Raw genomic sequence first — 13182 nt, forward strand, 5'->3', positions numbered from 1 at the left:
AGTGTGATCGTGAACTTATTGATAAAGTTTGGAGAAAGATTGGAAACTTCTGGCATATTTCACCTAGGGTAAAATTAGGAAAAGCTGAACCGTTATCATACATCTCTTTAAATTCTTTTAAGGTTGGGGCGCCTGGGTGGCTCAGTCGGTTAAGCGTCCGACTTCGGCTCAGGTCATGATCTCACGGTCCGTGAGTTCGAGCCCCGCGTCAGGCTCTGTGCTGACAGCTCAGAGCCTGGAGCCTGTTTCAGATTCTGTGTCTCCCTCTCTCTGACCCTCCCCTGTTCATGCTCTGTCTCTCCCTGTCTCAAAAATAAATAAAAACAAACAAACAAAAAAAAAAAAACGTTAAATTCTTTTAAGGTTCTGTGAATGTATCAGAAACGTAGAAATAATTTCTTTACCAGTGTGACCTGTGTTCCCGCATCAGCCTTGCATCCAAAAGTCTTGGAAATGCAGCCACTTCTGAGTAGACTCAAGCAAACTGAGATCTTGTCATTTGCTAGGGACTTTACAGTGAGCTTTGCTCATACATCTCTGGCCTCTGGGTTGTTGGTTCCACAATCTCGTGGGCCACAGGGTAACTTACTCCTAATTACCAGTGAGGACATCTGCCATTTTCTCAAATAGAAAAGTACAGAATGGAGAAATGAGAGCTGAAAACTCATAATTATGACACAGGTATGAACAGTTAGCAAATTCATCCTCTAAAGTCTGATTTGATACTTCTCTCATCTTTTTTAACTTAGAACGGCCACCTTAAAACTTAAAAGTAACAAAATCTTAATGAAACATTATTTTGACAAGAGATTTACATTTCCAGAGATGTTTAGATTTCTTAAGTTGGGGATCAAGGATAATGGATATTTAGAAGCATGTATATAATGCCTTTTTTTATATAAACACAACTCTTGTTCATTCATGAGTTTTCATTCCTTTCTAGGACTAGTGTATGTCATTTCAAGTCTTTGTGATGTAACTGAAAATCACTTAACTGGTTATCAGAATAGGTGGGTCCAGGTACCAGGGACACATACAACTAACTCGCCACTGACTCTGTCACTTTATTTCTGAGCTTTGGTTTTCTCTTCTGTAAGTTAAAGAAAGAGATAATAATGATCATGATCCATTTTCTTTTTTTTTTTCTTTTTTTAAAATGTTTTTTTAAATTTAATTTTGAGAGAGAGAGAGAGAGAGAGAGCGCGCGCGCGCAAGTCGGGGAGGGGCAGAGAGAGAGGGAAACATAGAGTCGGGCTCCAGGCTCTGAGCTGTTAGCACAGAGACCGATGTGGGGCTCGAACTCATGAACTGCAAGATTACCATCTGAGCTGAAGTCAGACGCTTAACCAACTGTGCCACCCAGGCACCCCAGTGATCCATTTTCTTAAATAGCCTTTTGGAAGCTTAAATAAGGTACACAATTTATAAACTGTAAAGATATGTATTCTATAAAACCAGAAAGGGCCCTACTATGTTAGTAGTAGTTATTACTTTTCACTGGTAAGCAGGAGAGATTGTTGGACTCTACAACTCGTGTTCTTCCCACATACACAGCGCTTTAATGTCACTTAGTCCTGAATTCTACCCCACCGCTGAGCCCCTCTCTGTTTACCTATGAACATTGAAAGTCGACAGTAGGTTTGACTTGGGCTCTCAATGATAGAAAACTTTTTCACCGTATTGGACGTTTAACCTCCAGCTTGTGGTACTGTGTTGAGGAAAATGCTGGAGGGTATGAATAAGAAATAAATTTTTCTTTCAAGGAACTTAAATTTCTAGGACTTTCTAAACCATAGAATTAAAAATGGCTGCTGAGGCATTATAGTCTCTATACCTCTTAGCATAGAGATTTCCTTGTAGAAGACATTCTAGCATTCATTGATTCAGCATACGTTTACAACGGTTGAGGAAAATCTCTCAAGTCCAGTATCAGACTGACGGACGGTGTTACCAAACAACCGTCTAAGAGCCTTTGGGGCCTTGGGTGGATAGTAACGTGTACTTTTTTTATTTAGTATGTCACACAACTGAACAGAAGCCTCAACCAGCAAGTAAAACGGAAGCCAGAACCCACGGCGTCCCCTTTCCTTGAGAGAAGCTCTTTGGCTCAGGCCAAAGCAGAGACCTGTGCAATGAGACCTCTTCCACCCCCCCACCTACCTTTATCCAGAAAGCCCAATGACAAAGAACTGCTGGAACTGGAATCGGCCTCCGTAATTGAGGGCTCACTCGATGTGGGGAGAGAGACCAAGGATGAAAAGCAGTGGAAAGAGATGAAACTCCATCTGGATGATTTGCCAGGAGTCTTGGCTCGGCTGTCCAAAATCAAACTCACAGGTGCGTTGCTTTTCCCGTATCGTCAGATTCTTGCTTAAAGCCTTACTTGTAGTCAGATGCCGCCGCCCCCAAAGGAATATCCTCAAACTGCTGATCCTCCATTGGTGGTTTTTGCTCTCTTCGGTGTAATTGAGATTTAAAACCAAGTTTTCCAAATTCCGTTTACACGGAACTGTAAATGGTTTCGCACCAAACGCGTGGTACTGAAACTAGTCTCTCTCTTATTTGCAATTAAAGTACAATGCCTGTCCTGCATATTTCTCATCTTTTGCGTTTTTACACCTGCTGTCCTTTAAAGCTGCAGTGGGATAATGAGTTCTGGTTGAGGCCTGGAAACGAAAATGCCTGCACGCCTGTGCTTGGTACGCAGCAAACCTGCGGTGGCCACCAGGAGACTCCGAGCTCACTGCTGGGTTTTGCTTCTTGTAGGGCCTCTGGGATTGTCCCAGGCATGCGGAGATTTAGCACGCTTCTCTGAGAAACAGGTCTGGAACCGGATTTTCGTTGCCTAAGTCTAGCAAACGGTACCAAATTTTACCGTACGCATTGGGTATTAACCCGTAATCGTGTCAGTTGGTTGTCAGCAGCCACCAGTGAGTCAGGCGAAGCTTCATTGTTGGCATCCCGTCTCGTAGCTAAGCGTAAAAGTAGTTTATTGTGGGCTAACCCTGTGTAGAAGGTGGGGTCTGGGTCATCCTGCAGCTTGAAGACACGGTCTCTCCTCTTCTTGGACGAGCATAGGGAGAAGTATAACGGGCGAATCATAAAGTTAAACCGGGTACTCTTTGAGGAGAGAAGTGGGAAGTAATGTTACAGAGTCAAAATGGAGAAACGAACAGATGAGACAGAGAGGCTTTTGAGAGTAGAGAAAACCAGGGAAAGCGGGGTGGTGGTGGTGTGTGTGTTTCAGGAGAGTTGAGCCTGAAATCCAGGGTGAAAGGAGGCAAACTTCTTTCCTCAGTGACCGAGGTCACTTAAAGAAAATCCTTTTTTGAGGGGGCGGGTGCGGGATGGAAAGTAGGCATAGGGAGTTTGACGGGAAGAGCTGAAGAGTCACCGTAAGACTTACCCAGTGTAGCTCTAAAACAGACTGATTCCAGGGGCCTCCTCGCAAACATGCCTTAGTACTTTCCAGAAGCTGAGCCAAGGAATCATCACATTTCACCGAAGGTTGCTTTTGTCATTTATGTAAGTGGCATATCGGTGCTGCCATGGTAAGAATGACTCCCGAAAGCGATCATGAGGATGTCACCCCAAAAATGCGTCCTCCCAGTCTGAAGGCAGCGGAACTGACCTCCGCCACCAGCAAGAACTTCTTGCGTTGTGTGCACCATCGCTGAACGTGCCCACATCAATATCCCCCTCTCATCCTGCAAATCACTTCTCTCTCTCTCTCTCTCTCTCTGTCCCATTTCTGGCAGCAATAGCAGCATTCTTTGCTTCCCCCAGACCAGAAACCTTAGAATCGTTCTTGAGTCTTGGCTGCACAATCTCCCTTCATCTCTAGTCTGACATCCAACTGTTAGCAGAGGAGTCTTTTGTAACGCCCGTGAGATTTCTCATCCGATTTTCTGAAGCTGCCGTCCTAGCTGAGGTCCAAAACATAAGATGTCTGCGGTTACTGCAGAAGCTCCTGGCTGTGATCTCTGCCTCTCTTCTTCTGCCAGACCCACTTTCCTAAAACACTGCCCTTGTGTATTCCTATCCTACCCAAGAGCCTGCAGTCCTTCCGTATGGCCTCCCGCCTCAGCTCTACCAGACCCGAGAGGAATGATTAAACTCTTCCCCATAAGCAGACTTTTTCCCCCCACCCTGTCCTGCCCGTTAGCTGGCTGGTCCTTACACCCACCGTACCCGTTCCTCCTGCCCCTCTTGTATCCAGTTAGCGCCTTTCAAGGCTTTTCCATTAACCCTTGTCTTGCCTGCTCTTGGCCCGAGTCTCCCTTCCCAAAACTTGGAATATGGCTTTGAAGTCCAGCAGAGTGGAGTTCAGATCCTGGCGAGGTCGTTTACTAGTCAAGTGAGCCTTTGGGCCGTTTCTCAGCCTTGTTGAGACTTCTTCGTGTAGAGCAGGAACAATGATCATCAGACTTAAATCACATGGTGCATTCAGAGTACCCAACGGCATGCCCGACGCATGGGAGCACCTTGAAGGTTAGTTTCCAAATGATGACAGGTAGACGTCTGATTGTCTATTTAATGTATGTTATATTTCCCCTAAGATGTCTGCGGGCAGACATCGTGCCATCTTGTTGAGTACGTAGCTCTCTGCGTAGAGTGCTTCTCATTTATAAGGACTTGATTGTAGGAGGGAAATTAACAAATTGAAGTTGTCCAGAGGAGGGCAAGTGCAAGGAAGAGGGGGGCTGGAAACCCTGTCACTTGGGGCAGGGGGTGGTTTTTCTTGGGAGAGAGAAGGGAGGAGGGAGAAAGCGGATGAGGGAAAGGAGAATGTATTTCCAGTGTCTGTAGCGCCTCTGATTTAAAGGAGCAGTGCTGCTGATTTACAGTTGAGGGGGCAGAACGGAGGGACTGCACATGCCAGCAGCGTGAGGGAGAGCTCGCAGGAGAACGATCGGGTGTGAAACGGGCTGCCTCCAAAGGCGGCGGTCCTCGTCCTCGGAACCATCCACACGGAAGCAGATCATGTGTGAGAGAAGTTGGAGTGGGGACTCCTGCATCATCAAGGGGGTGGAACTCGATGGTGCTAATACTAAGGGCCTGCCTCTCCTTCGGTATTTGCGGGGCGTCTACGATGTACCTTTGCGCTAGGTGCTAAAGATACAGAGATACAGGACATCTGTCCTCACAGAGAAGCTAATAGCCTGGTGGGGGAGATTTTGTAGGTCTGCACGTGTATAAAAATAAAACCACGGTGGCCAGATACATCTGCGTTTCGAACCCAGAACTTTTGGTAACCTTTGTGACCTTGGGTAATTGACTTCACCTTGGAACGCCATAGTTTCTTTACCTGTAAAATGGAGAGACTGGTGCTCACTTTATGGCCTCATCATGAGGATTAAATGAGACCAGCATGCCCAACACCTTTTAGGCACTTAATTAGCAATTATTAATACTGTTATTTTACCATACCCATGCTTAGGGAAATCAGTATTAATGGGTGCTGTATTATAATGGTTTTTTTTTGTTTTGTTTTGTTTTTTAATTTTTTTTTTTAACGTTTATTTATTTTTGAGACAGAGAGAGACAGAGCATGAATGGGAGAGGGTCAGAGAGAGGGAGACACAGAATCTGAAACAGGCTCCAGGCTCTGAGCTGTCAGCACAGAGCCCAACGCGGGGCTCGAACCCACGGACCGCGAGATCATGACCTGAGCCGAAGTTGGCCGCTTAACCAACGGAGCCACCCAGGAGCCCCTGTATTATAATGTTAATGGCAGCTGTGTCTTAAGGCAGAGGGGGTACCCAGAGGAGGGATTGTTTCTGCCTGTGAAGGGGGTTGAAGTGAAGGGGTGTTTAAGAGATACTGAAGGCCAAGGATTGTAAACAGAGGGAGAAGGCCTTGCAAAGGCAAAGAAGTTGGGTACATCCTGGGATATTCTGAAAACTGGGGATATTATGAGGAATGCAGTACAATTGTATGTGACACAGAAGAGACACTCACTGAAAGTTTGAAGGGTTAGGCAGGGCCGTGTTGCCATGCTGACGTGCATTTCACGCTAAGGAGTTTGGCTCCTATATCTCAGCTGCGGGAAGTTCTGGAAAGTTCTTTGGAGGAACATACAATCACTTTGTGTTTTGTCTCGTGTTTTTTTTTAAGTGGCTTAATTATTTCTCAGCTATTACAAGCTTATTACAACAGAAATTCAAATAATACAGAAGCATGTATCTAAAACTGAAAAAGTACCCTTTAGTCCATTCTAGATAAAACCCCTGCTTGAAATGTAGCCTCCTGTGTGTGTACAAGTATGCAGATCTGAACTGATAGGTATGGTTGTACATTTAAAAAAAATTTTTTTTAATGTTTTTTTATTTTTGAGAGAGAGAGACAGAGTGCGAGCAGGAGAGGGGCAGAGAGACAGGGAGACACGGAATCCGAAGCAGGCTGCAGGCTCTGAGCTGTCAGCACAGAGCCCGACGCGGGGCTCGAACTCAACGAATCGCGAGATCGTGACCAGAGTTGAAGTCGGATGCTAAAAAACCGACTAGCCACCCAGGCGGCCCTATCGTTGTACATTTTATGGAAATAGGATCATCACACATACACACATATACACAGTTCTGCAACTTGCCACTTTCTCTTAGCTTTGTAGCTTTCCTCAAAGTATTTATTGCTGCCTACTATTCCATTATGCAGAACTGCCATTATTTGCTTAACTAACCCTCTACCAATAAACACGTAGGGTGTTTCCAGTTTTTTCTATTAAAAGCAAATCTGTCGCTAACTTTTTTTTTAGTGTTTATTTATTTTGAGAGACAGAGCATGCACACGTGCGAGCAGGGGGAGGGATAGAGAGAGAGGAAGAGAGCATCCCAAGCAGGCTCCACACTGTCAGTGCAGAGCCTGACGTGGGGCTCGATCCCATGAACCATGACACGAGATCAGGACCATGAGATTCTGAGTGGAAATCCAGAATTGGACGCTCAACTAACTGAGCCACGCAGGCACCCCTGTGGTTAATTTTTATGTTCATAAGTCTTTGGATAATTTGTGTGAGTCTGTTTGAGGATGAGTGTTTTGAAATGTAAGTGCTAGCTTTAAACTTTTTAGTTTTGATAAATCTACCGGTTGGTTCCTTGCAAAGGACAGTATAATTTATATGCCCTGTAATAGTGTGTGGGAATCTGATTCCGTCTGTATTCTGTGCTTGTACATAAAGCAGTCTTTACCAGTTTTGCCTACAGGATAACTGAAAAAGATTTTTGTGTGTATTAAGTTTCATACTTTACGTCCTGATGGGATTTAACACCTTTTCCTCTATTTTGATCATTTGTATTTTTTCTTCTATTCTTTGTTTCTTATCTCCTTAGTCATTTCTTACCGACATTTTTTGTGATGTTTTGTTTTATTTTTCCCCACTGAGGTGTTTAACTTTTATGTATTCAACTTTATTACTTTTTTTGTTTTGTTTTTTTAATGCTTAGATATTTTTTTCTGCCCTGTGGTTATAAAAGCATTCACTCATGTTTTTTACTTTACTTTTTACTTTACCCGGTACTTTACTTTTCTATTTTTACCACATTCTCTAAGGTTTGGGGACCATGTTGAATTTAGTTCCATATAAGGAGTAAGATTGTTTATGAGAACTGTGGTAGTGATATCACTGAGCAAGAGTTGCCTGTTTTTGTAAATAAAGTTTTATTGGAACACAGCCACACCCATTTGTTCTATGCTGACATCATGCTGTGTTGGCAGAGCTATGTATTTGTGATAGAAAACTTATGACCTGGAAAACCTGAAACTTTTCCTATCAGGCCCTTTAGAGAAAAAACCTTGCTGACCACGGCTATCGAGCACAGGCCAGTGAGAGGCAAGAATGATGGCCAACAGTGGCGCCTGGGTGACTCAAGTCGGTTAAGTGTCCGACTTCAGCTCAGGTCATGATCTCGCGGTTCTTGAGATCAACCCCCACATTGGGCTCTGCACTGGCAATGTGGAGCCTGCTTGGGATTCTCTCTCTCTCTCTCCCTCTCTCTTTCTCTCTCTCCCTCTCTCTCTCTCTCTCTTTCTCTCTCTCAAAATAAATAAATACACTTAAAAAAAAAAAAAAGAATGGTGGCCCGCAAATCAGTGGCAGTCAACTGAGACATGATTTGGGCTGAACTAAGGCTGTGGTTCGGCAGAGGGAGAGAGAGAGAGGGACTGAAGAAACAGAATGAACAGAACCTTATGTACAGGTGGGGGAGTGCTGTGGAGACCTAAAATAAAAGTTTAAGACGCAGAGCCGCGAAGAGTTTGGTTGCCTCGAAGCAAACATTCTGCAATTCTCTGGGCCCTGTGCTCTGTATTTTCCTTCACCCAACTCTCTTCTCTTAGAGAGAGCACAGTGCACTGACCTCCAGACCTGAGTCCCTGCGTCCAAATCTTGGCTCTTACTAGTGGAGCGACATTGAGCAAGGTCCATTTAAAAAACAAAACAAAACCAAAACTACAATACCCCGTGCCTCAATTTACCGACCTGTAAACTAGAGATAACGATACCTACTTCAGAGCGTTGCCGTGAGTATTAAATGAGACAAAATTTGTAAACTACATAGAAGAGCTCTACTTTTTTCTCAAGTAAAAGGTAAATTTGTTACCTGGGCATTTGAGTGTGGGTTTGCCGTCCCTGCTCTCGAAAAGCTGCCCCCTTTCTGGGAGGGATACACGGTGATATGGAGCTGGAGAGTGTGAATCCTGAAGGAAGAGACAGGTTGGAGGGGGAAGAGGGTGAGTTCAGGTTTGCAGTCGTGGATTTTGAGTCTCCACTGGCATGTCCTCAGTGGACAGGTGGCTGTGGAGGACGGGAGCCCGGTTAGGACGCGGGGCTGCAAGACTGAAGGGTCCACAGCGTGGAGTGGCCACGAAACCACGGCAGTGAGGACAGTGGTCGGTGGGCAGCGCGTCCTGACCAGAGAAGAAAGCCAAGGACGTTTGGGGTGCATCCCCTTTTAAGGATTGGGTAGAGCGTGTTAACGGAGCCTGCAAGGAACTAAACAATCAGAGGAAGGGAAACAGGAAAGGGCTTAGTCGCAGAAGCCAAGAGAAGACACGGCTCATAAAGGAAGTGACGAACGCTTTTTTTTTTTTTTTTTAAAGTAGGCTCCACTCCCAATGTGGGACTTGAACTCACAACGCTGAGATCAAGAGGTGCGTGCTGTCCCAACTGAGCCAGCCAGGCACCCCAAGAAAGAGATCAACACTTTTCAATGTTTATTTTTGAGAGAGAGAGAGAGAGCGAGCGAGAGAGCGCGAGCATGTGCACAAGTGGGGTAGGGGGCGGGGAGGGGGGGGACAGAGGATCTGAAGCAGGTTCTGCACTGACAGCAGAGACCCTGACGAGGGGCTCGAACTCACCAACCATAAGATCATGACCTGAACTGGAAGTCAGACGTTTAAGTGACTGAGCCACCCAAGCGCCCCGACATCAACACTTTTAGATGCTAGAGGTCTGCTAAGATGGCTGGCTAGAAAGAGCTGTCTTATTTGGCCATCAGGAAGTCTGTGTTCAGTGACTGCTAACTCAGGACATAATTACTAGCATTTCCTCTTAGAGTCTTAAATGAGGTACTTGAAATGATTAATTTAAAACAATTCCTTAAAGTTTATTTTCATAGTGCTCACTTCTTTAGGAACGGATGGGAAAGCATGATGATTGGTTTAGGGTCAGTCTTTTGGGTGGGAGGCCACACGTTCTTTCCTTCATCCTGGCTCTCCCTGTGCGCTCTTCCTTTTTCGTACCTCACAGCATCGCATATCTGAATAGGCATTCCAGATGTAAGGTTTGCTATTTTACACCCAGTGACCGAAATCTAAAGCAATGATTGAATTACTCATTCAGTAGTACGTAGTGCGTTATATAGCGTGCGTTGACTCATTGGTTCCCACGTGTCAGCGTGCTAACGAGCATACACGGCCCACGTGTTCAGACGACACTTCCTGGCCGCCTTCCCCGGGGATTCAGATCCTGCAGGCCTGGGACAGGACCCAGAGATCTGCATTTTTGACAAGCATGCCAGATGATCTGACGCAGGTGGTCCCGGACCACCCTTCGAGCAAGTGAAGTAGGTGTTGTGCAGGAAGAGTGGCGATCCCAGAGCCAGCGGTCTGGCTGGATGTGGGGAGCACTCACGTCGTGAGAGCCAGAGCGGCCCTCGCGACCGCTGGCAGCAGGAAAAGCCAGCTGGGGCAGGATCTGGACCACACAAGAGATGTATGCAAAAGCAAGATGCACCGAGGAGAAAGGGAGCAGCAGCGTCCCCTGGAACCACAGATGGAGGAGTCCCAGGGCAGTAAATTTCCCCTCGTATCGTGTTATGTATTCCATGCCCCAGGTTTCTGGACGAGCTAATTGAATTAAAGTCATTTCCTTCTGCTTATTCCATTTAAAGAGGCGGCACCCTTTGGGTGACCCCTACCCTCTTCTTTGACCTTTCACCTCCCCATTTAGTTTATTACTTGAATTCACACATGTCTTGGAGTCAGCAGGATTTTTTTTTTTTTTCTTTAAGAAACTCCCTGGTATCTATCAATTGATTTCTTTCGGACTCTTAACATCTTGGGCCATTCATTTATAGCTAATGATAGCCGAGACAGAAATATCTGAAAGTCAGCGATCACCGTTATAGAACTAGTCTTTCTTTGCCTCTCTTTGTTTATAGCTGTAATATACCAAGGATAATTAACTATAGAATAAGTGAAGGGCCACATACTGATCATACTTCTATTTTGTTTGTAGGAGAGTAGGATCCCTTGACCCTTATGCCAGCATCTGAGCCAAATGTTTGCTGGTAAATGGTGCACCATTTAAAGGTTTTTTTATTTTTTATTTTTTTTTTATGTTTTTTTAGTCTTTTATTTATTTATTTTTTGTATGAAAGGAAGTAAGACTGAATTTATAAAGAAGTAATAATATGTCTCCCTTGAGTTCCTCTTGCCAGCTGAGCTATTTACAATATGTTTTTGGAGTTTGTTGCAAGGACCACACTGGGTTGAAGAGATTTTATTTGGGTTAGGATCACAAGAGGCTTTGGTGACTCAGCTGAGTTTATACTTAATATAGGTCAATAAAAAGCCAGGCTTTTTTTTTTTTCCCCCCCTGAATAACATCTGTGCTGAAAAGCTACAACGTACTTTCTGAGACCAGAACACGAAAATAGATTGTTAGAACCAATAGGTGATCCTGTCGACGGGACTGATACAAACTACAGTCTATCAATGTATGCATTTTTCCCCCCTGGAGTCTAGAATGCCTCTTATTAAAAGAAAAGCAACAAGAATGGAGGATGCAATTTCATTTTACATGGCTTGTGTCGTTTTTAAAAGTCAGCTTACTGCAGTCTTCAGCTCTGTGTAAGCAGCCTTTCCCATTTTCCTAAAAATATTGATTGACTAGAATTATATTCCTGAATTTTCATTTATATCTTCACGTAATTACCTTAATAATTATATGCTTAGTAACTAACTTCTATTTTTTATTTTATTTTTTAAATTTATTATTTAAAAAAATTTTTTAAAAATGTTTGCTCCTTTTTGAGAGAGAGGATGAGAAGGAACATGAGTGGGAGAGGAGTGGCAGAGGGAGGGGACAGAGGATCGAAAGCCGGCTCTGCCCTGGCAGCAGCAAGCCCGGTGTGGGGCTCGAACTCACAAACTGCGAGACCATGATTGGAGCTGAAGTCGGGTGTTCAACAAACTCAGCCACCCAGGCGCCCCTTATTTTCCTTCTTTTAAAGTTTATTTATTTATTTTGAGAGAGAGGGTGTCGGGAGGGGCGGAGAGGGAGGGAGAGAAAGAATCCCAAACAGGCTCCCACTGTCAGCACCAGAGCCCTGTGTGGGGCTTGAACCCACGAACCATGAGATCATGACCTGAGCGGAAATCAAGAGTCAGATGCTTAACGAACTGAGCCACCCAAGTGCCCCCAAAATATGCTTTTTCAGCTAAACTCGACCTGTTTGATGGGTGAAGAATGGCTCTGGAGGTTTTTGTTTTTTAATGTTTATTATTTTTGAGAGAGAGACAGACAGAGACAGAACTTGAGCGGGGGCAGGGGCAGAGAGAGGGAGACACAGAATCCAAAGCAGGCTCCAGACTCCAAGCTGTCAGCACAGAACCCAACTGCGGGATCGAACCCATGAAACATGAGATCGTGACCTGAGCCAAAGTTGGATGCTTAACCGACTGAGCCACCCAGGGGCTCCTGGAATTTTTAAATTTATATTTAATGGTTGCTGTGGCCTGAGGAGATGCAGAGGGAACAAGCTACCAGCAAGGGAACATTTTCCCTGAAAGTTGTTTCCACTGTGTTTTTGAAATCACAGCGCCGGTATCTTGCTTCCCAAGTCTGGTTTTTAGTGGCAGTCTGCCCCTTCCCTCAACCGTCCCCAGCCTTTTTTTGGGTGCTTGCTGCCTGCCGGGCTGAAGAGTACCCCCTGTGCCAGGACATAGTGTTAGGGGGTGTCATGCTACATCAGACCGATGCTCTGAAACGTTTGTGCCTTGTCTCAGAAGTATGTCGCGGCAAGGCCCTGCTTCCTTTTTGGTGTCAAGACCACTTTTCTTGCCTCAAATAGTCCTGCTGGGATGGGGAATGGACTTTTCATGGAATGGGCCCATCCTGCCCATGGTCCACCCCCGCCTCTGCCCCTTGCTCTCTACCTCTCCACGTTAGGAAGAAATAATGGGTACCATCAGATGGCCTTCCCTTCACATCTTTCTCTGTTCCCTTATTAGTTGGTACTTAGGTATCCAGTTTTTTTTACCGTTCAAACAATAAAGCAACTGTCTTCAACTCAGTTTCACCTGCACCATATTTGACAAACCTTTCTTGAGGGTTTTGGTATATCCTCTCTACCTGATTTATTGCCGATGCAGGTCTTTCTCTGGTTTTTATTTTTATGCCTTCATCTTCGTTGGTTTCTGGCAAGGGTGGCCCATGAGGATGCCTTCGCCTGTGTTCTAGGTTAGATGACAAACAGATGTATCTAGGCTCTTCTCTTTTCAGATGATTTAATTGCTTTAAATCAGTTCGATGTTAATGAAATTGATTGCAAGTATAGGATGCTACCATGGTTGATGCCAGAGGAACGTGAAGACACATTTCGTGAGGCTAACAACCATTCGGAAAAACTACCGACAAGTTTGAAGAGGAGAGAGAGGAAGAAGTAAACGAAGTTGTGGACG

The 13182-nt window shown here is 44.9% G+C and overlaps 1 protein-coding gene across 2 annotated transcripts in view; it reads left to right on the top strand.

The window, feature by feature from the left end:
• The window catches only part of COX10 (cytochrome c oxidase assembly factor heme A:farnesyltransferase COX10), a 138829-nt gene that overhangs the window by 5558 nt on the left and 120089 nt on the right, over positions 1-13182 (top strand). For both annotated transcript variants that reach the window (XM_078437727.2, XM_078437728.2), the window contains exon 3: positions 2016-2337. In XM_078437727.2, coding sequence (XP_078293853.1) covers positions 2016-2337 — 322 coding nt within the window. The remainder of the gene's footprint in view (positions 1-2015; positions 2338-13182) is intronic.

This window comes from Panthera onca, chromosome E1 (genome assembly GCF_046562875.1).
Source record: "Panthera onca isolate mPanOnc1 chromosome E1, mPanOnc1 haplotype 2, whole genome shotgun sequence".
Classification (NCBI taxonomy): Eukaryota; Metazoa; Chordata; class Mammalia; order Carnivora; family Felidae; genus Panthera; species Panthera onca.